Below are 26514 nucleotides of genomic sequence, written 5' to 3'. Positions count from 1 at the left end.
GATACACGGCCGTGTAGAACTATACATAGCCGTGTAACAACATGGTCATGTATAATTATACACTGAAATATACATGGTCATGTAACAACATGGCCGTGTATAATTGTACATTGCCGTGTAACAACATGACCATGTATAATTATACACTGAAATATACATGCCCCTGTAACAACATGGTCGTGTATAATTGTACATGACCGTAACAACATGGCCATGTATAATTATACACTGAAATATACACGGCCCTGTAACAACATGACCGTGTAACAACATGGTCATGTATAATTATACACTGAAATATACATGACCCTGTAACAATATGACCGTGTATAATTGTACATGGTCGTATAACAACATGGTCATATATAATTATACACTGAAATATACATGACCCTGTAACAATATGGCCGTGTATAATTGTACATGGTCGTGTAACAACATGGCCATATATAATTATACACTGAAATATACATGGCCATGGCCGTGTACTTTCCAGGTCAACTGCCACGTCACCTCCGTCATGTCCACGTCAGCAATTTCCGTTAGTTTTTAACGGTGGGACCAAAATTGATAAAATTTGTTTATAATGGTACCAAAATTGATTGAAATTGTTTATATTTGGACCAAAATTGATGAGCTTTTTATATTGAGACCAAATTGATGAATTTTTTATATTGGAACCAAAACTAATTAATTTTGATTATATTGGGACCAAAATTGATTTTTTTCCTATTTTTAAATAGGTGAAAAAAAAAAGATTAATTTTATTACATATTCATATTAAAGTGTGTCTAAAGATTAGGACATAAGTTTAACTCCTAAAAAGTGCTCCATCAATTATATATATTAAATTTATTTTAAATTTATTAATATTATTAATTATATAAAAATAATAAAATAATTTTATAATTTACTTAAATATTAATTTTATATAGAAAGGTGCCAATTAAGTCCATTTGGGCCAATGGAGTACAACATAATGTTAGTGTTGGAATTGAAAAGTTGGGCCATAGCCCAATCCAAAATGGGCTTTTGAGTCCACTAAAAATCTCCACCTATCCACTCTGCGATATTTATACTACAGATTCCTCGCCGGTGCGACGGCGGCGATGCGAAGCCACTGCAATGGAAGATGACAATGCAGTCCCGCCAGCCACCGCCCCCGCTACCACCAGCGGCGAGGGTGTCAGATGTAAAGCCACCAAGACCAATTGCACCCAATCCCTGCCAAATCGTGGAAATGGAATCAAGGAAGAGAGGGACACCGCCGCATCAGAAGAGTTCTCCTCCGACGGAACCTCCGTCTACGGAACACCACTCGGTACGGAAAACGACCATGAATTTCCAATGGATCCTCACGATTCACCGAAATTAGCACTTGAAACAGACGGAGACGAGGAAGAAGGCGAACGTCCCCATGCGAAGAAGCAGAAGCAGCTCGCGGAATTGGCGGCGCAAACTGGACACAACGAACCTGAAGTAAACGAATTGACCTCCCCTGCCGAGAAATCCACAGCTCCGTCGCGTAACGGGAAGCCGCCGCCGGTGAAATCTGCGAAGAAAACAAAGAAGAAGAGCAAGGACGTCTGGACGACGTCATCAAGGAAGGGGAAGAAAAAGACGAAGCACGCTTCAGCCTCCAACACTACGGCCGACGCCGTTGCAGAAGACAAAGTGTTCATTACTCCAATCCCCAGGTTTCCGGACAAGAACGACGACAGTCCGGACTTGAAAATCTGTCTCTCGAAGGCGTACAAGGCGGAGAAGGTCGAACTGAGCGACGACAGATTAAGCGCCGGCAGTACGAAGGGTTACAGAATGGTGAGAGCTACACGGGGAGTCACTGAAGGAGCTTGGTACTTCGAGATCAAATTGGTTCATTTGGGGGAGACGGGGCACACGAGGTTGGGATGGTCGACCGATAAGGGAGACTTACAGGCGCCGGTAGGATACGATGGAAACAGCTTCGGATACAGGGATATAGATGGGAGTAAAGTGCACAAGGCATTGAGGGAGAACTATGGGGAGGAAGGGTTCAATGAAGGTGATGTTCTAGGGTTCTACATTAGCTTGCCTGATGGAGGGGCTTATGCTCCCAAGCCGCCGAGGTTGGTTTGGTACAAAGGGCAGCGATATGTTTGTGCTCCTGATGCTAAGGAAGATCCCCCAAAAGTTGTACCTGGTGAGTAATTGTCTGTAATTTTCTGCAGTATATGTTGCTGGGATGAATTATGAATGTGAATGTTCTATTTTCTTGTCTCCATAGTTGCTAGAGGTCATATGCAAATTTCAGTAGTACTTGATTGTGCATAAATTTAGGCATTGAAGGATTTTTGTGTGTTATTTGCTTACTATGCTTGATGGTAATGGAGCATATTATGTAATTCAGCTTGACTTTTGCATGCTGCTTAGACATGGCTGGGTTTGTTTGTATGCCTTTGCTGGAATATATGGATAAATAACTTAACAGGGAGCTTTATTGGAATCATTGATCATTATTAATCTTTGATGATGTCTAGCATGTTTGAATTATGATTAATGTACTCCATGTATGTTGAAAATCAAACCAAGCTACAGATTTGAGGGATTTTGTTCAATGTTGTGCAATCAATAAAAGAAGTATCCAAAATTGAGCATATTGTTAGAGTATTTGATGGTTGAATGTTTTGATAAAGATTTAAACTAGCCTAGCATATACATCTTCTTCTCAACCTGGTTAGTTTACACCACTAGTGATCCATAGAACAAAGTTGTTGCTGCATTTTTCTAGGATTTGAAGTACAGAACTAGAACCACTTCCCCAGCTTTGTTTTTGTCTCGAATGTGCTTGATCTTGGATGATAATGGCCCTTTTGCTTCTACATTTTTTTATAATTTAAGAAAACTGTAGCTAACAATTTGCAGCTATGTGATATATGTTTAGTGTTTGAATGGTTTAATAAAGTTCAAACATGTTCTTTGTTGTACGCTTTCTATTGTGTTAGGAGACCTACGGATTACAATGTGTATGAAATGTTGCTTATGGTTTGCAGGAAGCGAGATATCCTTTTTCAAGAATGGAATATGTCAGGGGGTTGCTTTTAAAGATCTTTATAGCGGCCGTTATTACCCTGCTGCTTCAATGTACACTCTTCCAAATCAACCAAATTGTGTTGTTAAGTTCAATTTCGGTCCTGATTTTGATGCATATCCCGATGACTTTGGTGGGCGGCCCATCCCAAGCCCTATGGTTGAAGTTCCATATCAAGGTTACGATGGCAGAGTTGAGAATGGTGTGTCCAATGAGATGAACAAGTAGCTACGAATTTGTTCTTGCACTTATTATCTTGTGGTTGTAATTCTGTTTCTTCAGACTGATATATAAACAGTCGCCTAGTTGTCAACTTAAGCTTCAACTTTGGGTTCCTCTTACCTTTCCCATTGAGATAGTTGTGGATGAGGATTTTAGCTCTAGATCAGCAAAAAAAAACAAAGTTGCTTTTTAACCATCAAGACAATGGAGGCAATGTCTTTGTTGAGTTAGATTAATTTGTTTTCAAGTTAGAGCACTGATTCTTTGATTTAAAGTCAAGTTTAATCATTCTTGTGAGCCAAATGACTCGGTGTTAATGCCCTGCTATTGACATATTTGTGGATCCCTTCCTATTGTTTAAGGATGTATTAGTTCCAAAATTTTCTACATTTTATTGCTGAATTCGGAAAGGGGAGGGGATGCTTCTCTTGATAGAAACTTTTCGTTGTGATGACAGGTAACCCATGGAACATCGCCCGCATGTGCCCTATGTTCAAAGTGGTGAACAAGGATGTTAGTAAAATTATGAATGCGGCCGAAATGGTTGACTAAGCTTGAGAAAAGCTCCCAGTAAGTAATGTTTAAATTGCAAAACTACTTGCTTCTCTTGTGCATTGTTAAATATTTGTTTAGGCCCTAACATATGTAAATAGCTATCTTAGGTGGTTTCTTGTATTTGGAATCATCATTGCATGTTGTAGCATTCATATTAGGAATAGTTGGAGTATCAAAAATGAGGTTTTAAATCATGTGTCAAGTTTAATATCCATCCACCAATGTTCATAAATAAAAGATGGTTTATAAGTTGAGGATTATGTAGGAAATGGCTTGAGCTCAACACAACCATCACTAATGTTTAATAGTATTTTGTGTTGAATGTTTCACATGCTGTTGAAGGAATGCATGTTTCTGAATTTGAGCTCATTAGTTGATGAAAAAAATTGCATCTTGGGTCATAATTCCATATTGTTATATTGGTTTTGATGGGGGCCAAATCCAACAAGTTGTGGATAACTTACATTTTTGGGTTAGATTTATTGGATTTTGGGTCCTTGTTTTGTATTTTTTATTTTATAGTATTGGTAACAACATTTGCATTTGTTTAGTATTTAAATTTTTTAAGTTTTTTATTGATAGTTATTGAGAATTGCGAAAGTGATGTTAAAATATTTGTTTTTGTTCTTTTTTTAGATATTTCATGAGAAAAAATAATCAATTTTTCTGTATATTGAGAATGGTAAAAATTGAAGGCAAATACATGATATTCAAAATTTGACTTTAGAACTGCTCAAGTTTATTTTGTATTGATTAAGGGGTCTAAAATGTAAATTATTGAATGTCTTAATTGATTTCACAATAAATCTTTGTAGAACAAATTTCTAAAATTTTCATGTCTTTAATTAAGTGAGGTGAGTGCAACCACACAGCCACACATGCATTCAATATGTTTATTTACCTATCTTTTTTTAATCGATAAAGTGGTTTAAAGTAGTTGCTATAACATACATGAAAGTTTTCGTAATATATATTTTGCCCTCACACAATTATAATATACTTTGGTAGATTTCTCACATGGAAAATTTTACATTATATACATTGTGTGAAGATAGATTAAATTATAATCATGCGGAATTTGATGAATTTATTCTTTTTTATATTAGGTATGACAAATTGTATCGATAATTTTAAAAGATAATATTTTTTATTGAATTATTGATTTTTAGTGAGTAGATAAAGTGTATATTATATATATTGTATTCACGTATATATATATTTTTTCTTTTTATAATATTTACATAGAATTGTGTCACCCAAAGACACAAAGTGAAATTTAAAATTAAATACTAATATACAAAAATAAACAAATAAGGTCTTTGTGTTTGTAGGTGTAGGTTTTGTAGCTATAATAGGTGTAGATTTGGGTTTTGTATATCAAATATGTTTGGATTTTGGAAGATCTTTAAAATTTTAAATAAGATAATGAGATGATGTTTGCTCAAGTATTAGCATATGATGTACTAATATGTTTTATTTATATATGTGTTAAAAAGTATTTTAAAGTTTGTAACTTAATAAAATATACTCAAGTTTTTGTAGATGTCTATATATTGTTTTCACAATACCAATGTTGTTGAATAAATTAGTTTATGATCAAAATATTCATTTATTCATATATTGCCCATACTTATGTAATATACTCAATAAAGTATATGAAATGCTGACTTCGAGTATAAAAATATGCTGAAATTTTATTACCACTTGATTCCTTCACCGCGTAAAAGGGGTAGATTATCTAAAGTAATTTTTAGTAGAATTTCACACTATAGTTCGGCAATTGGTGCTACATTATGCTCCTCTGTCCCACTCCAAATGGACTATTTGGAATTTTTTAGTGATTTATAAATTTTTTTTTATATTTTTGCCTTTTTTCTTTATGTATAATTTAATTGTATGTGTAATGGTATATTTGTAATTTAGGTAAAAGTTAAAAGTATTTTGGTATTAATGTAGGATTACTTTTACTAAAATAAAAAATAAATACTTTTAAGTGAGGCGAACGAAAATAGTAAAAAATATGCTTTGAGTTGGGACGGATAAATAGTATTTTGCTACCCATTTTTGGATTGGGGAATCTTGTTAGGTTTGCTTAAAGTATACATAAAACACACTTAAGCTTTAACATAATACCTTTGATATAATCCTAATAATTTGATGGACACATGAGCAATTAAGTCAATTTATATGTTTTTGTGAGATATTCTATAGCTTAATTGAGCTTCAATTTGCATCATACTTTCTCTATTTAGTTGTTCATTTTGCCATTAGGGAAGAACAAGAACATAAAGATTTCGTTAATAAGTTAGTAAATGGTTTGCATTCTTATGTTGGTTCGATCCTCCGGGTTTATTTTGTCTTTACTGAATCTTGATGAACTTAGTGAAATGAAAAATGAAATTAGTTTTGCGGTGCCCTATTGGAAATAGAAGATTTAATAGTCGAGCCTTGTTACAAACGATTCGTATTTAGGACATAAGTCCATTAGAAATTCGATATTTAGGGGCTATAAGTTCGTGCACAAAAAAATAAAATAAAATAAAAAAATCGTAGTTCCTTTAAGAGAGTATGATGGAGACATGGAGTTGAATGTGGTGAATTCATTATCATTCATCCCTGTATAATTAGGATTAAGTAAGATTTATTTGTCATTTGTTTTTACTTAATATAATATTTAAAAAAAAAATTATTGATGAATTGTGGTCGGGGGCTGTGAATTCATCCCATACCACCATGTCATCCTTTATATATAAAATTATAATTTATATATATATATATGATGATGAGGAAGTGTCTCAATTAGTTGAGACTAATATATTTTTTCAAGCCTTCGATAAAAATATACAAAACATCATATTAAAAAACAAACGAAGATATTTGATCCCAAGAAAGCACACCTTTATGCAACATAAACAGATAGGCAACATCATGTTTGTTAATACAACAACTCTTAATAATCTTTACATGCCAATAGGTTCAATCTATTACGGTATCGAAGAGTCGAGGCCTTCTTGAGAAGATAATGAATGGTACCTCTTCGAAGACGAAAAGGATGTCCTCATCTTAAACGAAGGTCGTTTCTTGAACTGATCCAATACTCTCTCGGCGTAAATCGACTGAAAGAAGTGCATGATTCTTTCCTTTACCTTGAGAACAATTAGGAAGACAAGTCTATAGCACAAAATAAGGATGTACACCGCGAGCAAATCTAGCCATTTCGAGTGGTCTAGAGATATCCCGAACATTTTTCTTATGACATCCTCGCCTTTAATTTTAGGATCACCGGGTACTAGAGGGTCGAACACTAGTCCAAGCATGTCATTCTTGTACGATCCCTATACGATGTCATAATTTATTTATTTATACATTATGAAGTCAACCAACATATACCATATTATATGATCATCTAGCCTAAAAGTTTTATTAGGGTCATTTAACATGATATCAGAGTCGAAATGTTCGTTATTCGAGTTCTATTGCACCCATTTGTCATCATTCACGTACAAGATCCATAAGTAGCCCATAATATATTAGTAAATAAATGATGTACATAAATTCAAGTTTTTAGGTGAGATGGTCATTTAAAAAAAATAATAATTAGGTAACTTGTCAATATAAACGGGGAATAAGTACCTGCAATGACCACGCCCCATAGCCAATGTATGATATCGGGTAGCGCCAAAACGGCTTAGGAAGATCGGGGAGTAATCGGAAGAAGCCCGAAGTCATCATCATGATTCCCTACCAGTAGTTTAAGGTTAATAAAGGGTTCATTTATACGAGGATGTTCGTATACGTATAGACATTCGTATATGTAGTTGTTGTATGTATTACTCACAAGAACTCCGGCCCCGGATACGATCCCCATCAAGAAGTTGGGAACTAGTGAAGCCACAATCATCATAACACTCTCTACCATTGCTATGCTTCCGAAAATATTAAGACAATAGAAGACATATCGCGAAAACTCCGCCTTAAAAACCATGTAGAATGTAATAGTCCCCGTGATGACCGACACCGCGACCAAGAATGGAAAGGACGATAGGAAATTCGATAGGATGAACACCGCCACACCGTAGTATCCATTGAGCCTTTCTCGACTAAATACCTATTTGGCGAAGATCATTTTCAAATTCTATAATGTAAAGAAAAACGTAATCTTTATAGTAATTTCTTACCTTCATTTCCTCGATGAAGGATGGAAATCCTCCGATCGACATAAAAGTCATGAATCCCGTCACAAATCCACCACAAGCTCCCCGAGCAAAGATAGCCGTGTAACCGGTCCCAACGTCGTAAAACAAAGTCCCAACGCATATCGCCACGATAATATATATAATTATCCGCGACCAATAATACCCGATGTCTCGAGACATATTCAAGAACGATCGTTGTGTCAATGTCGAAAGTTGCTTCCACCATCTTGCTTGGCTGCCTTTAATTGTTTCGATTTCAAGCCCTTCCAGCTGCTACATATTCGCAAGCTTATCAATCGGAGAATGTTAAAAGTTATAATGTTCTTCGAAAAAAATGTTTCGAGTTCCTTACAATGGTAGAGTTCTCTCGAATCTTCAGCCTCGCCTTTCGAGCATACTCTGAGCGCTTATACTTCTCGACAAGCACTGATTTAATCTCTGCTGTCGCAACGTTCATTAGAGGATCTGTCGTGATATTAGTTTCCTGTCATAGAAAATATCGAAAACAACCTTTTTTTTAGTGTGTCTACCAGTTAGAAATAAAGTTTAACACTATACATACTCGATGTCGCTGTGAACCTCTCAGTGTGGCTGTCACAACGTCGAAATCTGAGTTAATGCACCGGAGAAAATGATCCGAAGGATTTCTTCGACTCGGGCAGGGAAATCCTGCTTCGGCGAAGAACTAAAAGAGAAAAATAAAACTAGAGTGAAACCTCTCGTGATATAACAAGACAACTAATAAATACTCCCTTCGTCATTTAAAATTATGTTCATTTAACCTGGCACACGGTAGAAAAATGGGTAAAAATAGAAAAATATTTCTTTTATGGTAAAAGAGAAAAGTAAAAAATATAAAATAAAAAATAATACTACCACCGATATCAAAATGTGCACACATTTTAAAGAAAAGTAGGTAAAAATAAAAATATTTTCTTTTTAGCATTTTGGATGATACGGAGTATTTTTCTACTAAAAAAAACGAAAATAAATTTGAATGACAATCAAAAAAAGAAAAAATGATAATAAATTTAAATGACATAAAGTATTTTTCTACTAAAAAATGAAACTAGTATTAATTTGAACGACAACAAAAAAAAAATGTGAGGAAATTTGAATGATAGAAAGAGTACTTAAGAAACACCATAGCTAAGCTAGCTACCTTAATTGCCATTTTTGCTTCTCCGAGATAAATGGTTTCGCCTCCGGACAACAAACAAAGGTCGTCAAAAAGGGCGAAAACTTCACTACTAGGTTGATGTATGGATGAGACGACAGTCCTTCCATCGCGGGCAAGATTCCTAATAGTTTGGATGATGAAGAAGGACGCGGCGCTATCGAGCCCGGTAGTAGGTTCATCAAGAAAAAGTATACGTGGCCTTACAAGGATCTCGAGGGCTATGCTGAGACGTTTCTTTTCTCCACCACTTATGCCTCTCGACTGCCAATTCCCGACTCGACGGTCTGCGCAATCTTGAAGCCCGACTTCCATGATTGTTCCCTCTATGATGTCCTTAACTTCATGTTTGGTCATGTATGTAGGAAGCCGTAAATGAGCTGAGAATGTTAAGGTTTCTCGGACCGTAAGTGTTCCTAACAAGACATCTTCTTGTGTGACATATGCCTGAATAATGAATGAATGAGGGAATGAATTCGAGATGTAGTTAAAGTATATTTATGAAAAGGTTAGCGTAAGGTACTTACTACAACACCGTGGTCGAGCCTTTGCTTCTTCTTTCCGTTGAGAAGAATATCCCCGGTCATGACAACATTTCTCGCTAATCTACCTGTGTCAAAAGTTCGAAATTGTTAAATAATCATCTCAGCTAAAAGCTGATAGGGAAATTGACTTGAACACAAACCTCCTATTCTACTACCATGTTAAATGACCGAAAAATACATATAAGACAACACATTCTTTCGATGTTGTACCCATAATGATGCCCCTACCTTTCACAAATTCCATCTCACTTAAGATTTGTTTACTTGTGATTTTTTAAAATAAATAAATTATTTGAATAGTGAGTTAAAGAGGGCTCAACCCTTGGATGAATTTAATAGCCTTAAAATAGGCAAATGACACTAGGCTCACACGGTCGAAAATTTGAACCTATAATCTTATGGTCATAAGTTATTCTACACCACCAAACAATAGTAGTTTCTCTTTCTTGTATAAAAAACCGCTCGAGCTATTTTGCCTTGGTTCCTTAGAGGTTTTAGTCGCAACAAAATATTTTCTTGGTGAAATAAAGAATTTTAAACAATAAATAAAATATGTGTAATATATAATTAATTACAACTTGGGCATTGTAGGTAGTGAATTAATTGCTTAATAAATACACATCACGGCTGCCCTATAGATTTTGTTTGATTGAGCCAAAAATCTCTCAACTCGATGCAATATTGTACTTATTACTAATTAATAAATCAGGATAGTTGACATGAAAGCCAATATTTATTACTCCTCCATTCATTTTCAATTATAATGAAAACAATTATATAAGAATATTAAAATATTATTAATTTATATAAATATTTATCTATTTTGTATTTAAAGACAAATATCAAAATCATAAACATTTCTATTAATTAATAGTAGAATACTACTTGCTGTCTCAAAACATGAGGTATGTCTCAATGCTTGATCTACAAGAGTGAGTTTGACAAGTTAGTTAGTTACCTGCCAAAGAGTCGAGAAGGGTAGATTTTCCGGAGCCAGAAGGACCCATAATGGCCATGAAGCGGCCCGGTTGGGCATAGCCATTCATCCTATTCAGCAGCTTCTTCATGGGCTGCCGATGTTTATGGTGCCCCGCCAAACTTGGCATTGGCAACACCACCGTCAAGTCCTGCCATGCCAAGAATGCCCCCCCACCCCCACCCCCACCGTATGCCCCTGCATCCCTCTCCTTGTCTTTATCCTTATCCCCGCCAGTGTTGGTGTTGGTGCTAGCTTCGGCTTCTGCATCTGCACTTGGGCTGCTGCTCCTCCTCCCTCCTCCGCCCATGGCGACCACCTCCACTTCCATGATGATCGATCTATCTAATCTAATCTAATCTAATCTAATCTATCGATATACAATAAAGAAAGAAAGTAGGTAGGAATTCCAAGTTTCCCTTGCCCTCCTCCTCCTCCTCCTCCGGCGGTCCCTTGCTAGTTAGTTAGTGTAATATGTGAGAGATTGATTGAATGAATGAATGAGAGACATGCATACATAAAGGCAATAAATACATTACATTACATTAATGGGAGGGTATGGAGGTGGTTGTGCAGAGTAAAAGCCCCTTCCTTGCGCAGGAGAGGAGAGGAGAGGTGAGGTGAGGTGGGGGGCTGCGCTGCGTCGACACTCTTTTCTATTGGATTTTATCAGCAGTTGTAGTAGTAAATGAGAAATGAATTGGGATTCATTTGCATGTGGACTTGAATACTTGATTGCCTCCATCGAGTGTGAGTGTATATGTTTTCCTTTGCTTTGTGGTTGGTTAAATTGCTCTCTATTTCTATTTGTATTCGTGACACACCGCTGACCACAATTTATTATTGCTTACTACATTTATTGTGTATGTCTGCACACCCCACCCCACCCCACCCCAATCTAATTTATCAAGATGACTGACTCATCATACTCATGCCCATACTCACTCATTCACTCACACTGCATGCATTTATTTTTTAATAAAACCTGTAGCAGAATAGCAAGGGGATTGATAATAATTAATTAAGGAAAAGACAAGTATAAATCTTTCTTTCTTTCTTTACTGGATTAGCAATAAGTGCCGGAAATCACAACTAAATCAAGTGAAACTCAAAATGAATAATATGCAAAATTCTAATTCCCATTTCTCATGCAATAATCACCAGTTTGTACCATTCCTATGTTTTCTTCTTCAAAATTTACGGCCAATTTATGACTATTCAGGTTCAGGTATACCTAAGCTCTTTTCACATAATCGAACCTTTAACAGGTAAAAAGAAAAAGGAACAAAATGCAATCAATCCAATGACGCCTATGCTATGCTCATCCTAAGGATTTGTCACATTCAACAACTGTAGAAGCTCCATGTAATGTAATCAACAACATACCTGTAACTGTAATGCAATCCTTCGCCAGATCCGCAGTTATACAACCTGTATATAGTTTTATATCAGAAGATTGTTCCTGCAGAGCCGAAACAAATCATTCAGATGTGTACACAAGGGGATACAATCAAACGGGAGACTTTTAAGAATTAACAAACCAACCAATGGGAGCAGCTTGTATGTTCCTCACGCACCTTAGCTTCCATCCGTATTTGACTGGTTTTTCTTTTTTCTCTTGCGTTTGGGCTTAACAGCATCCTTTAGAGACTTGGAGTTGCTGATCAGTTCTTCAGGTTCCGCGCAATCCTCCTTTGGGGAGGAGGACATATTTGAATCATCAAGGGATTGTTGAGTGACATGCGACAATTCTGAATTACTCTTCTTTTCTGGGTTGTCTAAGGCTGCACAATGTCTAATGATTTATTTATCGGGACATATCTTTATGGGGCAAAGGAATTTCATATCACTCCAATATCGGAATGCTGATATATGTACCTTGTGAAGCAAGAGATGACTTCAATTCTTCGGCGTCAATGCCCTTGGAATATGGATCCCTACAAGTGAAATATTCAAATGAAATGTGAACTCAAGCATAGCTCGTATAATACATATTACGCCAATGAAATAACAAAAATCATTGTTCATATTTAATGACAGGGCATATCAGGCTTATAAACAGTAATGAGATTTCATCCCTCAAAATGAACCTTTGACAGGCCAATGCAAATAAACTTAATGAAGGATCAAAATAGTTAGATAGCATAAAAAGCTTTTACCAATTAGATGGTCCACCAACGAAAGCTTCTGGTTTCTTCTCCTCCAAAATGCTTCCATCTTTTTCTGATGAATTGAATTCAACCTCCATGTCGCTTTGATTGATGCTACTATTCTCTGTTTCCAATTTAGGGTTCTTAATGTCCTTTGATGCTCCTTCTTGGGTAGCTTTCTTTACATTAACATTGTCAGGGTGCCGTTTGATTTTCTTCAAAGATCTGGTGGCATTGTATGCCTCAACCTGCAAAAGAAAAAAAAAAAAAAAAAAGTACGTGTCCTTCAAACTTGTTTAAGGAAACAATTACAGGAAGAAAGGATGGAATTTAGAACAGGATTGTGGAAAAAATACTAACAGCTTTCTTTAATTTCTCGGTTATATCAGCAGCCTTCACAGATGCAATCCGTAAGCATTGCATAATGACACTTTGTATGACGCCTTGTCCAGTTTTTTGAATAGCACAGATATCGCCATTCGTGTTCACTGTAGCTGTCAGTCTCCCTCCCATAACAGCTTCTTCCAAGTGTGATGGATCAATTACCTAGCATTTTGTAGTATAGGCAGAAGTTGTAAATCAAAAGATATGCACAAGTACAAGAAGAGCATATAAAATCAAATGTATACTCACCACTCTACTCTCTTCACCGATGAATGAAAAGGTCACTGCTATTGGTAGGTGGTGTACAATCAATGAAAGGGGTTCCCTCACCTGTCAATAGAAGAAACAAGAAAATCTAAATCCAAGATCGTATCATACTGCCAGAGTAAATTGAGCAACAAACCTTTCTAAATTATAAATATATATAGCAATAATGAAGATACTTCTTATGTGGTAAGGCAATGTTTATTTTACCAGCAGCTCCTAAACCGTGATACCAGGAAAATCTCAAAGATGGTGTAACAAAAAATTACAAGCAAGACTTCAAGAATTAGAGAGTTCGCATCTTAAGCAGAATCATTGACAGAGAAAAAGACAACTGACCTCTGGCGGATGTATTATGACTTCCTGGCCATCGTCTCCCCCGATTGTGCACTCAGGCCTTCTGAATGTCAAAAGTGCAGCTAGAGCAGCAATGTTCGCGGCATCGATCAGATTTCTATTCACATTGAAAAGTTGAGATACTGACCAGATTTCGAATAAATGTATAGCAATTAGACAAAATTCATTTACATTGAATGCGCATAACTCACCCACAATTGTCTAGGATGTGAAGGTCAATACGAATGGACCACACCCATTTTCCCGCAACAACACAAAGTGACTCTGTATCCACGGCCCTGCTTTCCCTGTACATATCCCATAATTCAATATACGCAAATGAATTTTCCATCTATCGAACACTAAACGTAATTAAGACATGTCTCATTTCAATCTGGATTCTGTCTTTATAAAGTTAAAAAGGAGGCCACCAAATTGTTATCAAAACAGTTAAGATGACTAGCAATATAACAATGAATTATATTACCTCAACCCGCGATCAATAATGCGCCCCAATTCCACGGAAAATTCTCCGGGACGACCTACTTCAAATGAAGGGTCAGCCATTGGAGAAAACTCCGTAAAGATTGCAAGAGTTCCTTCATTCGGGCGGTCCCGATAAGGCTGCACCAGTTGGGACGTTACGAACCCCATCACACGTGTCTTACCCAGTTGTACCTCAGACAACCCATCTTCACTGTGTACATGCCAATACATCAACCCAGACAGGAGCTCCATATATCCATTACAATATCCCAAAATAGAAGGAGATTTCAAAATTGACAATAAATGAAATAACACTCGATAAATTCCTTTGTTTCCTCTGTGTTTACATTAGAATAGTAAAATTATTGGAGAACAGATAAGTTGAAATAGTGAAGAAGAGGAGTTTGGGTTAAATTTGAGAACAATAAAGGGGTGCATACTTCTCAGATTTCGTACTTCATTTCAAGTATTAGATAAGCTACGCGCCTCCAGCAGATCCAGATCAAAATTTCTACCAGAAATTAATAAATATTCCATTCGCTATTTCATGCTCATTTACAACTGATTGTAGATAATACAGAATATTAAATATAAAGAAATTGTTGCATGAATGAGCAACGGCAACATAAGTGACAGTATATAATTACATGTGCTTTGACATGTCGGTTGTGTATATATTTCCCCCAACAAATCTATGTACGAACAGTAGAACAGCTAGCAATATCAAGCACAAAATCTCTTGTCGTTGATCAAACTCCAAATATATTGCGAGGGTTTCCCGAAAAAAGTTCGTCTTCCAATAATTAAACTGTTTCCTCTGTTATACATATTTCTCATCTCAGGTATGCAATATATTGAATGAAAGATAATCACCGGCAGCAAGCAGAGGAATCACACTTAAACAAAAACGCAAAAGAAATCGTAGACGATCAAGAACTAATAACGGCTTCCAGAATTCTTACCCACCAAACTGTATCGTCACATTCCGGTAATCAAAAGGCCCGCGGCCATCGATTCTGAGGTCGGAAAGCAGCGCCGTTTCGATGAAACTCTTCTCATTCACCGTCATTCGGCACGCATTAACTAATCTCTGCTCCATCCTTCTAGCCAACACCGATTCTGCAACAGTAAGAAAACTTCCGTCTCCATAAAATCAAATTAACACATTTATAGGTAACAGAAAATAATACCACAAGCAAGAACCACTTCGAAAATGCAAATAATTCTATTGCAGCAGTAGTTAGAACGCACCTGGTCCACAGAGAGCGTGCCCCTTCCGGTGCCGGAAGACTCAGAGCTGACGGAGGGGAAGAAGAGGGTTTTTCAATTAGGGTTTTTGATTCAATAATAATTAGTGCGGGGCTTTAACGGGCCGGCCCAATTCATTCCGGGCCAAGTTTCTACTTGCCATCAATCCGGAAAACTATCTTTAACTCTATTTTTTCAAATCTATTTTTCTATTTTTGCAGGTCTATAGTAACTCATCTCCAGCTATAATATGTACTTAGGGTATCTTCTCCAACTGTAACCTTACTTTTAGGGTGTGTTTGTTTGGGGGTTTGGATTTTGGATTGGGATTTGAATAGTAAAAATTTTGAATTTGAATAGTTGTATGATGTGATATAAATAGGGTTAGATGTGATGTTTTGAATGTAAAATTGATTTTTAGTATAATATAAAAAATGAAAAATAGGTGTTTGATGTGATGTTTTTGGGAGAAAAAAATTGGATGAATAGTAGAAATCCTCCAAAATCCTTCAAACAAACACACCCTTACAGAGTTAAAAAATATTTTTTTATATTTTATTTTACATAATTTTTAAAATTACAAATAAAATTTAATATTTTATTATTTCTATACATTTAAGTATAATAATATTTTTAATTAATTAATTGTAAATTTTAATAAATATTAAATAAATGAATAATTTACTATAGATGTGTTTGTTTGAGGATTTGGATTTTGAGTTGGGATTTGAATAGTAAAAATTTTGAATTTGAATAGTTGTATGATGTAATATAAATAAGTGTTGATGTGATGTTTCGAATGTAAAATTGATTTTTAGTATAATATAAAAAATGAAAAATAGGTGTTTGATTGATGTTTTTTGGGGAAAAAATAAAATGAATAGTAGAAATCCAAACAAATCCCTCAAACAAACACACCCTATAAATATTAATTACAAAATTATAATAAAAAAATAATAAAATTAAAAGTAACAAGAATAAAATAAAATAAAATATATAAAATATAAGCTTAAAATAAAATAAAATAAATAAAATATAAAAATATAAATAAAATAAAAAAATTAATGCAATTTTTTATTTTGTTGATAATACTTAAAAAAATAAAAATTAAATAAATATAAAAAAAATGGATAACTAGATAAATAAATAGATAACTATATAAATAAATAAAAAATTATATTTAAAAAAAAAAAAATCACCCGTTGAAATAAGTGTGGCATCCGCTCATTCCAGTGGGTGAATTCTGCAAAACTGCATGGTAGATTGGAGCAGTTTTTTTCTTTCCACCCTGCAAAAATAGAGGAAAACCTCATCGATTGGATGGTCTAAGGCCGTGTTTGTTTTTATCACAATACAATTTTTTATAAAGTCTCCCCGATAGTGATTTAAAATAAATGGAGTACTAAACAATTTGAAAAAAAAAAATTTAATTAATTGATAAATAAATATGGAGAAAAAGTATGATACGTCACCTCATCATAGAAATTATATAAATAATTATCATTTCTTAAAAAGCAATTCAAACCTAATGACAATACACTCATCACAAGTAACCCAAACCCCTTTTGTTCCCTTTAAATTTATTTAAAAATAAACCACAAATTACTTATCCCATCCAAAATAATAATAATAATAATAATAATAATAAAGACCATAAACGTGCAGTGATGTAGTAACGAAAAAGAATCTAATTCTATGATATTTTTAAAAGAATTCACCTATTTTTTCTAACTTATTTTTTCTAAACATTTAATTATGGTTTTGGTTAAGATAGAAAATTTTGAAATTTTAAAAATAATGAAAAATGTATATAAAAAAAATTATTACTAATTAATTTAATATTTCCTCCGTCTCAATACAATAGTCTTTTTACCATTTTGTCCGTCCCAAAACAATAGTATCATTTTCATAAGTAATCATATCACCATAAAATTATCCTTATATTTTAATTATTATTACAAAATTATCACTACTTTTTACACTAATATACTCACAAGGGCAAAAAAGTAATTTACTCTTACTTTCTACCAACTAACTATATAATATCAATATTTCTTAAATATTGTGTCCAATACAACAAGATTATACTTTTGGGACATAGGGGATATTTTATTAGAAAAATATATTTTAAATATCCTCTATTCAAAAAATATGTTTCTTTGAAGTTTATATGATATTTAGTAAATATAGTATTGTATTAATTTATTGTGATACAACTTAAATATTTTAAAAAATATATAGTTTGATTAATAAGATGAGTGATTTTACCTTTTTTTTTTTTTTTTTTAATGACGTGGGAACCCGCAGTCGCTACCCGAAAGTGCGCACTTGGTAAACCTCCGACGATCGAATCTAATACCCTGTAAACTAGGCTCGATGTGTGACAAGTTTTATAATATGTTATCCAATTATAAAATTTTCATTTAAAAAATATCAGTTTTTTTACAAATATTTATACTTTACCGTCATAATATTTACACCAAAAAATAATGACATAATTTTACTGTAGTAGTAAAAATACTATAAATATCCCTATTTTTAGCCGTCCACTATTATTTGAATACTATAATTTTTAAATTTCGCGTCAAAAATAAATATGTAGATTTTTAAATTGGACTATGGTAGTAAATATTTCAAACTAATTATGAGTGTATTTATTTCCCTTAAATTACCTCAAATCAAATATTCATTTTTTTTTATTATGTCACATTAAAATTTAATTTGCATTCAAAATATCCTATTAATAGATATTTATATCACATTAAATAGCAAATTTAATTCATAATTTTACTATTTAAAATCAAAATTAAAAACCAAAATCTTACAAGTAACAACACTCTATGTAAACAACCCTTGTATGTGAGGAGAAAACCCAATATATTTAGTCTGATGTGTTTGAAAAAAATTTGGTTTAAATTTAATATTAAAATAATGTATCATAAGATATTTTATAAGATAAAAAATAATAATTTTTTCGTCTAATTATAAGGGTTACATTTACATTTTGCGTCGTTATATTTAACATTAAAAATATCTTTATATTTGTATTAAAAAAATTGTACAAATGTATTTTTGCAATCTTTTCTTAATTTGTACTACATTTTGATATAATAATTAATATTCAAAAATCAATATAAAAAAATAAATGAGCCCTTAGAGCCTTACGGAGATAATATATATATATTTAAAAAAATAAAGAATCCAAATAATACAAACTTGACTTTGTTTACTTCACTCATTTTCACTCACTTTTCAAAAAAATATTACATAAAATATAATTTTTATTTTATAAAATATCACATTAAATACTAATTTTTATTTTTATTTATTTTTTTCAAAATTTAAATTTTTTTCAAAAACCTCTGTGTAAATAAAGCCCTAAAATTTGAAGTCAAAAGAATCATACGTAAATGAACGGGAAGTGATTATAAAATTTTCAATGCGACGTGGCGTGTTTTCATTGGACTTGAGAAGTCATAGATATAATTATCATAGGGTTTTAATCACGCAGCAGTTAAACTACCCTATCAACAGCTTCACTTTCATTATTACCACAGAAGAATTGACTAAAAAGCTATTAATTAAACAAATGGCATGATTCATTGGCAGCTCCTTGGACTCCAACTCCCGAGTGAATGTAAACCAAAAAAGACGCTACAATTGCATGCGTGAGTTGGACTCCAGGAGTTCGGAAGTGTCATCAGTTATTAACTACCCTAACTATGGCAATGACCACACTCATTTTTCTTCTTTTATTTGATGAACTCTCGAAATATCATGAAAAGTAGATAAAAATATATATATATATATATATGATTTATTTGTCTTTTTAAAAAATATTAATTTATTTCTATTTTTGTATATTTAATTAATACTATTTTTTATACCAGCGAATAATACTTTTATTTGTATATATTATTTTATCATTGATATATAAATTAATATAATGATACTTCTATAAATAAATACTTTCTCATTCGTCCCACCACAATTAATATTATTTTCATTTTTGTCTGTCCTATTGCAATTGACATTTTTTTATTTTTAGTAAAAATTATTAAATCAAAATATATTTAATAAATATAAATAAATTTAATTAATTACATATCATACAACATCGTAAATGACGTAGGACACAATCAAAAGCTTTTTATTTCTATCTATCTCCTCAAAAAAATAAATATTTTTATCTATATTTAAAACTACACATTTTTTATAAAATTGATTTAAGTTAATTATAAATAAATAAAAATATTTTTTTTATAGAAAGTTTTATTCTCTATAAAATGATATACATATTGCATATATTTTTTAATTGCTATATAATTTTTGAATATTTAAACATATATTTTAATTTTTTAATCATATATATTAAATGTATTTTAAAACTATAAATATTATTAATTATACAAAAAAATAATATGATAATATCATAACTAATTATTATTAACTAATTAAATATCATTACCTTAAATACCGTGTCCCTAATCAAATGGTTCAATTCAAGTCGGACGAAGGGAATACTAAAAAATATTTATGTTTAAACAAACAAAAATAGCAAAATAAATATTTTTGAATGGATGGATGGCCAAATATAAACTATAATGTATGATTATATATATTGAAAATATTTCATAATAAATTGTTATTTTAGTTATAGCATAAAATAGAATGACATTTTCAATAAATAACAAGGGTATGTATTTCATTTTGTTTTTCCAATTTATATAATATTCCAGCTTTTCTCTTTCTATAAAGGTAATTTATTTCCTTTCACAAAATTTGTATTTCATTACTATTTAAATAAAAAAAAAATAATAATAATAATAAAAAAAACAAGTACAAAATCAAGAACGTTCTAATATGTAGTCATTTCAACAACTGTTAGATTAAAGGCATAAAGGATAAATAACACTTCATTCGTCCCAAAAGTATAGTTTTACTGTTGGATACTTGATTTAATGAATATTAATATTATATTGATAGTTGCTAAAAAAATAAGAATAAATGACTTTTTTGGCCTTGTGTAAAAAGTAGTGACAATTGTTTAATAATAATGAAAAAGTATAGATAATTTTACTATGATATGATTATTTATGAAAATGAGACTATTATTTTGAGACGAACAAAATGATAAATAAAACTATTGTATTGAAACGAAAGGAGTATAAAAATAATTAAGGTATGTAATATATTAATTTTTTGAAAAAAAATATATATTAGTTTGTTTTTACAAAACAAATAAATCACATATTCGATTGTATAAAAATTAATATGATATGTTGAATTGTAATTTTATATATATATATATAATTAGATATAAAATATATTGTTTGAATATAATATATATACTTAATTTTGATAATATTTTATTAAGAATTATGCAAAAAAAAAAAAAAAAGAAACAAAATTAGGTGAACCCATTAAATTTGATAAATAAAACAAAAATAATCTAGAGCTATATTTCTAGGTAGAGGCAATTTTCCTTTAATTCCCTTCAAATATTAATTAGTTTTACATAGCTATCATATGCATTTGTTAATACTTTATTTTTTCTTTTTTAAAAATAAAGACACTGTTTAGCGACTACGGATTATCAAGTTACATAAAAAAAATATATATATACTATTTTTTCCGTTCTATACGTTATAGTACAATATTTAGTTTTCAATACAAAATCTTATGATATGATGAAAAATAAACGTATATATATTATTTAAGTGTTGTGGTAATATAAAGAATAGTTAATTATTTCATAGTATTATTTTATAAATGTTGCAAATAATATGATACATGTTAAAATATAAAATATTACCGAATATGTCAAAAGGTTAAAATAGAATTTTATTTAACATGAAATTGTTATAAATTTCTAACAAATAACATGAGCAAATTTGAAATATTAGATTGAAACACACAAAATCGAATGTGCAATATATATATATATATATATATATTCTCTTGAATACACACTTAAAAAATATTAGTATTTTCGTACAAAATATTAATTCAGAATAAATTTAGTTAAATTCAAATACGAACTCAATATGCCCAAAATGTTTGATCCAATTTTTATCTTCTCCAATATTCCATTGCACTTTAAAAAAAAAAAAAAAAAAAAGAAACAAAAAAAAAAGTTTCTTCATTTTCCACGTGCTTCATTATTTTATTTATATTAAGGGTGTGTTCGTTTGATGGATTTGGATTAAATTCCACTATTCATCCAAAATTTTCCCCCAAAAAACATCAAATCAAACATCTATTTTTTATTTTTTATATTATACTAAAAATCAATTTTACATTCAAAACATCACATCATCACCTATTTATATCATATCATACAACTATTCAAATTCAAAATTTTTACTATTCAAATCCCAACTCAAAATTCAAACCCCCAAACAAACACACCCTAAATATATATATATATATATATGTATACTTTACTTGAAGGCATAAAATTGAAGGTTGTGCCCATCCAACTAAAAAATACATAACAAAATATATTATTGATTAGGCATTCTTCCAATATAAGTATATACATTTATAATAAAAAATTGATCATAACACTTTAGTGATTTGAAATTCCGCGTAAACTTGTTGTATTATAAAATTGTATAGGGCATTTTATATTATTTTTAAAAAATCTTTAATGAAATCCTCCCGTTATACAAAAATATAAATGAGAAATTAATTTTTCATCATATAAAAAATTGTAAAAATAGATTATATGCAACATTTTTTTATAATACAAAAGGTGTCATACAATTTTAAAGTATTAAAAAATTTAGCTAAGTTTAGCTCTCAGATATGTAAGTTATGGATAATTTTGCCAATTTATAATATTGATTTACCTCATTCAATAATATAAAAAAATCCAAATGTTGCGTAAGGGATAGTAGGTGGTGTGGGATGAATTTGTGACCGTAAAATCATGAGTTTATATTTCGACGCTTCCAAATTATTTGCTATACATTATTAATTTAATGTAATTTGTCTTGTCAATAATTTACACGTAAAAAGAAAAATAAAATAATAAAAAAAAATAAAATCCAAATGAACAAATTCACAAAACAATGTGTAACAATAATAGTATATATACCTTGTTGTAATTATTCTGTGAGTGAGCAGAGTACAAGCAGGTGTTTCGTACAGTACTTATATTAATTAATTAATGTGTTTGCATTTTATTTATTTCTTTCTTTCTTTCATACTTTGGTATCTCATATGCAATCTTGTGTTGTCGTCTTCTTCAGTCTCCCCTAAACCCAAATGCCCACCATTAATCTCCTCTCCTTATTCTTCTCCTTCTCCCTCTCCCTCTCCCTGCTATCCACCCCCCACGCCCTACCCCTCTGCAATTCCTGCCACCGCCTTGTCGGAAACCCTCTCAAATTCCACCAGTACAACCTAATATTCTGGCAATTCAACCACCAATCAGAAACCTGGGTCCAACTCACCTTGCCCTACAACCTCCTCTCCTGCATCAATGGCGACTGCACACCCGTGGCCTCCATCCAAGCCCCCCCGACCATCACAAACGACTCCTCCGATGATGGCGACACAACGGACGGTCGAGATGATCCCCCTAAAAGACTACCCCTGCACCCTGTAAGAAGAAGGGCTTCTCTTACCAGACTGTCCGAAGCATCCGTATGGGTCACCGGTCCGAGCGGCTCCATATACGAGAGGTTCTGGAACGGCCTGCAGTGGGTGATCGCGCCGCACGAGCTCCCCGTGTCCGCAGGCCACGCTGTCTCCGTGTTCATGGCGAATCAGATGATTCTAGCGCTGTCCGAATCGGGAGCTCTGTACAAGGTAAGGTAAGTTTGATTATACTATTGTCCATCGTCTTCTAGGGTTTCGACGGCCTCCTCTTTTGCTGTCTGAAATTTCTCGTTCCTCTGCAGTTGGAATTGACTGAGGAATCACAGCCTGTATGGGCGGAATTAGAAAAGGGGATCGAAAACGAAGAACGTGTGCAAATCTCGTCAGGAATTTTATCAAACGACAAGCAGTGAGTAAATTACTGTTAAATTGCTTATAGACAATCTTAATCTCTGCTAAACATTTGTATCTATGTATTTACTAAGGAGACTGTATTTCTGTACAAAGAATGGAACTCTGTTTGAGCTGCTGGGAGTCGATCCCCTGAGGTACCAAATCTTCAAAAAAATGACTTCAGACATAATCGATGTATTTAAATGGTTGTCGATGACTTGATGTTGTGTTCGGACATTGGTTTAAGGTGGGAGAATCACGGTAGACCTCCGGGGACAACCTTGGCCACGGTAGCGGATGGCGCTGTGTTCAAACCCGGGCTTATGTTCACTATCAGGTGATCGAGATGTTGATGTCGATATCGATGGCAATCTACGATTATTTGTAGTTTCTGAATCGAAATCGACGTTCACGTCGTATTGCAGTGGTGCAGGGAGTCTATACGAGTACGATCCTACGAAGAAACCCGTTTGGAGAAAGCACGTACACCGCGAAGGAGGCACGAACTTGTTAGCGACCAAGGCGTGTAGTTTCTACGGAGTTTTCGGACCTCATACGGCGTCGCTCTTCCTCTTGACTACGGTAAAAGTATCGAGGATAGGGATTTGATTGTCTTATCTTTGTCAATGCATACGGTTAAATCTCCCGAGTTTGGTGTTTCGCAGAGCGGCGAATTGATCGAGCGGCGTCTAAATCAAAGGAAATGGAAATGGGTCGTCCATGGAAATCCAGACGGCGATCATCCGTTGACGTCGATCACCTGCGCTTCGCAAGACGAGAACGCCGCAGCCGCCGCATTGTTCGCCACGGCCGCGTCTGGGCTCATGTTCGAGTACCGTATGCAGAAACCTTCAGGTGTTTATCGAAGGTTAATAGATCGAACCGGTTGCGTTTTCGTTATAAACTTGTCGAAACTTTTTTAAATTTCGCTACTTCGCAAGGCAGGCGATAACCGAGAAGATCCATGGCTGCGCCACGAGCATCCGTCGCAGGCACCCGTCGCAAGCGGCGTTCCTGGGCTGCAGCTACAGCCCGGTAGGCTCGTCTTTATGCTCGATGACGGCCGTCTCGGAGAGCTACATTTATCTGGGCACGGAGGCGAAACCGTCGGCCCCAACACGCCGGCCAGCGTCCGTCGAAAGTCGCTGCTGAAGTACGTCTGGTCTGTGCTCGACAGCCCCATAACTGAGGGATGGAACGCCGAGTACTGCACCGAACAGCGCGGGCCGTCGAATTGCATCGCGGGGACGAAAGGCGAAACGTCGAGTTCGAACCGGGGGAAAGACAGCAGAAGAAGCCAGCAGAGTTACTTGCTGCCTGCGGCAGCTCCCGACGAGCACCACGGTGTCGTCGCTGATGAAGGGATCGACAAATTCTTCCGCCTCCGGCTAATGCAGGAGGGGTCGTCGTTCTTCATGGTGACGAAAGACGGGTTGATGTTCGAATACTTGAGCCACGACGACGCCTGGCTATGGCTAAGGCACGAGCATTCAACGAGAATGAGAAGCGTCGTCGGGAGCTACAACGGCAGCCTGTTTACCGTTGACGAGCACGGTAGTTTGCTTCTTCGAGAACGAACCGCGACGGATCTGACGTGGACGAACTGCACCGCGATGCGGAAGGGTCGAGCGGTGGCTAGCGGGCCGCCTTGGGATAGCGGGATTCCCGGACGTATGTCGAGCGCGAAGCTGGAAGACTCGATTTTCTTCGTGAGCAGAACGGGGAGACTCTTACAATTCAAGGTGAGACGAGAGCGAGAAAACTTGCGTTTTGACTCGTAAGGCCGTGTAATTTACGATGGTATCGAAATGCAGGTGGCGATGAGGAAGTTCAAGTGGAAGGATTGCAAGAAACCGGCGGGGGTGAAGATCGTGAGCATCGTCGATCAAGAGAGGTTCCGGGAGAATGTGGTGTTTGTCGTCGGGAGGAACGGTCGACTCTACCAATACAACAAGGTGACGGAGATTTGGCACGAGCATTTTCAATCGCAACACCTCGTTTTGGCGGGGTCGCCGGGGACGGCAATGAGGCCGGGTGTGGAATCGCTAGGGGGTTCGATATTCATGATATCGAAAGACGGCGGGCTCGTGGAGTACGAGTGGAGCTCGACGGACGGATGGGAGTGGGTAGAGCATGGAACGCCGCATACTAGTAATGCGACGCTTGTTGGCGCGCCGGGGCCGGGATTTGGAGGGAATCAAGTGTTTTTGGTCGGGTCGGACGGGAATGTTTACCTGAGGTTATTCGACGACGGGGAGTGGAAATGGAGGAACTATGGATTTCCTAAGAATGTCGGGGAGAAAGGAGACGAAGAAAGATGTGAGGAGAAAGAATACGCCGATGGCTTTGAGAATGCCGGAGAAAATATCGAAAATATCTCCGGCGACAATGTTTGCGACCCGAAGGTTTCTTCTACGAGAGCAATCGCATATTCTGACAACACGGCCGTGTTCGAGCTAGAAGACGGCAGGGTAAGCTATAAGCTCACATACCATTACATAACATGAATATATATATATATATATTTAATAACGTGAAAATCCGTCGTGATTCTTGTTGCAGTTAGCAGAGATGAGAAGAAATGGGGACAAGAATTGGGAATGGTCGCGGATTATCGGCACTCCGACGAGCCGATGCTCGGCTAATTTTTGGACATCGTGGGCATCTTAACCTGAAGTCGTGACTGTAAGATTATGAATTTAAATATCCGAAATATTTATTTTAGTCTGAATATAAATACATACATAGGAGAACAAGAAAACACACATATGTAGTTGTAGATGTAGATAGAAATACACATGTACGATGTATGTATTGTAGGGTACATCTATAGTCTAAACATTAGTATTATGTTATGTTGAACAATAAATAAAATTGAAATCTCGATTATCCATAGCTTCGTAT

At 34.4% G+C, this 26514-nt stretch overlaps 4 protein-coding genes across 12 annotated transcripts; 2 read left to right on the top strand and 2 right to left on the bottom strand.

Moving 5' to 3' along the window:
* Positions 1-1094: 1094 nt before the first annotated feature.
* Positions 1095-6959, top strand: LOC127259350 (protein TRAUCO-like). 2 transcript variants are annotated; one of them, XM_051286629.1, is made up of 4 exons: positions 1095-2182; positions 3033-3272; positions 3750-3862; positions 6822-6959. In XM_051286629.1, the coding sequence occupies exons 1-3, from the start codon at positions 1126-1128 to the stop codon at positions 3842-3844; spliced, it is 1392 nt and encodes a 463-aa protein (XP_051142586.1). In that variant the 5' UTR covers positions 1095-1125; the 3' UTR covers positions 3845-3862; positions 6822-6959. The 2 variants fall into 2 exon arrangements, with proteins under 2 accessions (XP_051142586.1, XP_051142585.1); XM_051286628.1 differs by lacking the exon at positions 6822-6959 and having other exon boundaries at positions 3750-3866.
* LOC127259348 (ABC transporter G family member 15-like) lies at positions 6832-11102 on the bottom strand. Of its 2 annotated transcripts, none has more exons than XM_051286626.1 (9): positions 10724-11102; positions 9748-9830; positions 9206-9667; positions 8606-8728; positions 8396-8527; positions 8026-8316; positions 7686-7955; positions 7481-7588; positions 6832-7182 (listed from the first exon to the last, which is right to left on the bottom strand). In XM_051286626.1, exons 1-9 carry the CDS (start codon positions 11070-11072, stop codon positions 6832-6834), a joined length of 2169 nt encoding a protein of 722 aa, XP_051142583.1. In that variant the 5' UTR covers positions 11073-11102. The 2 variants fall into 2 exon arrangements, with proteins under 2 accessions (XP_051142583.1, XP_051142584.1); XM_051286627.1 differs by having other exon boundaries at positions 8026-8313.
* LOC127259351 (exosome complex component RRP45A-like) lies at positions 11093-15708 on the bottom strand. Of its 4 annotated transcripts, none has more exons than XM_051286630.1 (11): positions 15613-15708; positions 15324-15480; positions 14363-14572; positions 14088-14183; positions 13879-13993; positions 13525-13605; positions 13252-13437; positions 12901-13139; positions 12620-12678; positions 12287-12525; positions 11093-12203 (listed from the first exon to the last, which is right to left on the bottom strand). In XM_051286630.1, the coding sequence occupies exons 2-10, from the start codon at positions 15458-15460 to the stop codon at positions 12320-12322; spliced, it is 1329 nt and encodes a 442-aa protein (XP_051142587.1). In that variant the 5' UTR covers positions 15461-15480; positions 15613-15708; the 3' UTR covers positions 11093-12203; positions 12287-12319. The 4 variants fall into 4 exon arrangements, with proteins under 4 accessions (XP_051142587.1, XP_051142589.1, XP_051142590.1 ...); XM_051286632.1 differs by having other exon boundaries at positions 12319-12525; XM_051286633.1 differs by having other exon boundaries at positions 11093-12172; positions 12319-12525.
* A 7117-nt stretch (positions 15709-22825) lies between these two features.
* Positions 22826-26505, top strand: LOC127259629 (uncharacterized). Of its 4 annotated transcripts, none has more exons than XM_051287074.1 (9): positions 22826-23427; positions 23520-23626; positions 23703-23765; positions 23858-23947; positions 24036-24192; positions 24276-24465; positions 24556-25352; positions 25425-26081; positions 26173-26505. In XM_051287074.1, the coding sequence occupies exons 1-9, from the start codon at positions 22882-22884 to the stop codon at positions 26278-26280; spliced, it is 2715 nt and encodes a 904-aa protein (XP_051143031.1). In that variant the 5' UTR covers positions 22826-22881; the 3' UTR covers positions 26281-26505. The 4 variants fall into 4 exon arrangements, with proteins under 4 accessions (XP_051143031.1, XP_051143032.1, XP_051143033.1 ...); XM_051287075.1 differs by having other exon boundaries at positions 23120-23432; XM_051287076.1 differs by having other exon boundaries at positions 23285-23432; positions 23725-23765.
* The last annotated feature ends 9 nt before the right edge of the window (positions 26506-26514 follow it).

This window comes from Andrographis paniculata, unplaced genomic scaffold (assembly GCF_009805555.1).
Source record: "Andrographis paniculata isolate CXL003 unplaced genomic scaffold, ASM980555v1 Contig60END, whole genome shotgun sequence".
NCBI classification, from domain to species: Eukaryota; Viridiplantae; Streptophyta; class Magnoliopsida; order Lamiales; family Acanthaceae; genus Andrographis; species Andrographis paniculata.
The sequence above is the reverse complement of the archived record's forward strand: the minus strand, read 5'-3'. Positions and strand labels throughout refer to the sequence as shown.

What these genes read in the sequence shown, in the direction of transcription:
- LOC127259350 (XM_051286629.1), top strand. Translation starts at nt 1,126, where the DNA reads ATGGAAGATGACAATGCAGTCCCGCCAGCCACCGCCCCCGCTACCACC. An exon ending in TCCCCCAAAAGTTGTACCTG is followed by an intron (nt 2,183 to 3,032) that starts GTGAGTAATTGT and finishes TATGGTTTGCAG; the next exon opens with GAAGCGAGATATCCTTTTTC. An exon ending in CGATGGCAGAGTTGAGAATG is followed by an intron (nt 3,273 to 3,749) that starts GTGTGTCCAATG and finishes TTGTGATGACAG; the next exon opens with GTAACCCATGGAACATCGCC.
- LOC127259348 (XM_051286626.1), bottom strand. Translation starts at nt 11,072, where the DNA reads ATGGAAGTGGAGGTGGTCGCCATGGGCGGAGGAGGGAGGAGGAGCAGC. An exon ending in CCTTCTCGACTCTTTGGCAG is followed by an intron (nt 9,831 to 10,723) that starts GTAACTAACTAA and finishes CTTTTGACACAG; the next exon opens with GTAGATTAGCGAGAAATGTT. An exon ending in CCTTCATCGAGGAAATGAAG is followed by an intron (nt 7,956 to 8,025) that starts GTAAGAAATTAC and finishes TTCGCCAAATAG; the next exon opens with GTATTTAGTCGAGAAAGGCT.
- LOC127259351 (XM_051286630.1), bottom strand. Translation starts at nt 15,460, where the DNA reads ATGGAGCAGAGATTAGTTAATGCGTGCCGAATGACGGTGAATGAGAAG. An exon ending in TCGGTGAAGAGAGTAGAGTG is followed by an intron (nt 13,438 to 13,524) that starts GTGAGTATACAT and finishes ACAAAATGCTAG; the next exon opens with GTAATTGATCCATCACACTT. An exon ending in GTTGGTGGACCATCTAATTG is followed by an intron (nt 12,679 to 12,900) that starts GTAAAAGCTTTT and finishes TTTCACTTGTAG; the next exon opens with GGATCCATATTCCAAGGGCA.
- LOC127259629 (XM_051287074.1), top strand. Translation starts at nt 22,882, where the DNA reads ATGCCCACCATTAATCTCCTCTCCTTATTCTTCTCCTTCTCCCTCTCC. An exon ending in AATCGGGAGCTCTGTACAAG is followed by an intron (nt 23,428 to 23,519) that starts GTAAGGTAAGTT and finishes GTTCCTCTGCAG; the next exon opens with TTGGAATTGACTGAGGAATC. An exon ending in CCGTATGCAGAAACCTTCAG is followed by an intron (nt 24,466 to 24,555) that starts GTGTTTATCGAA and finishes TTCGCAAGGCAG; the next exon opens with GCGATAACCGAGAAGATCCA.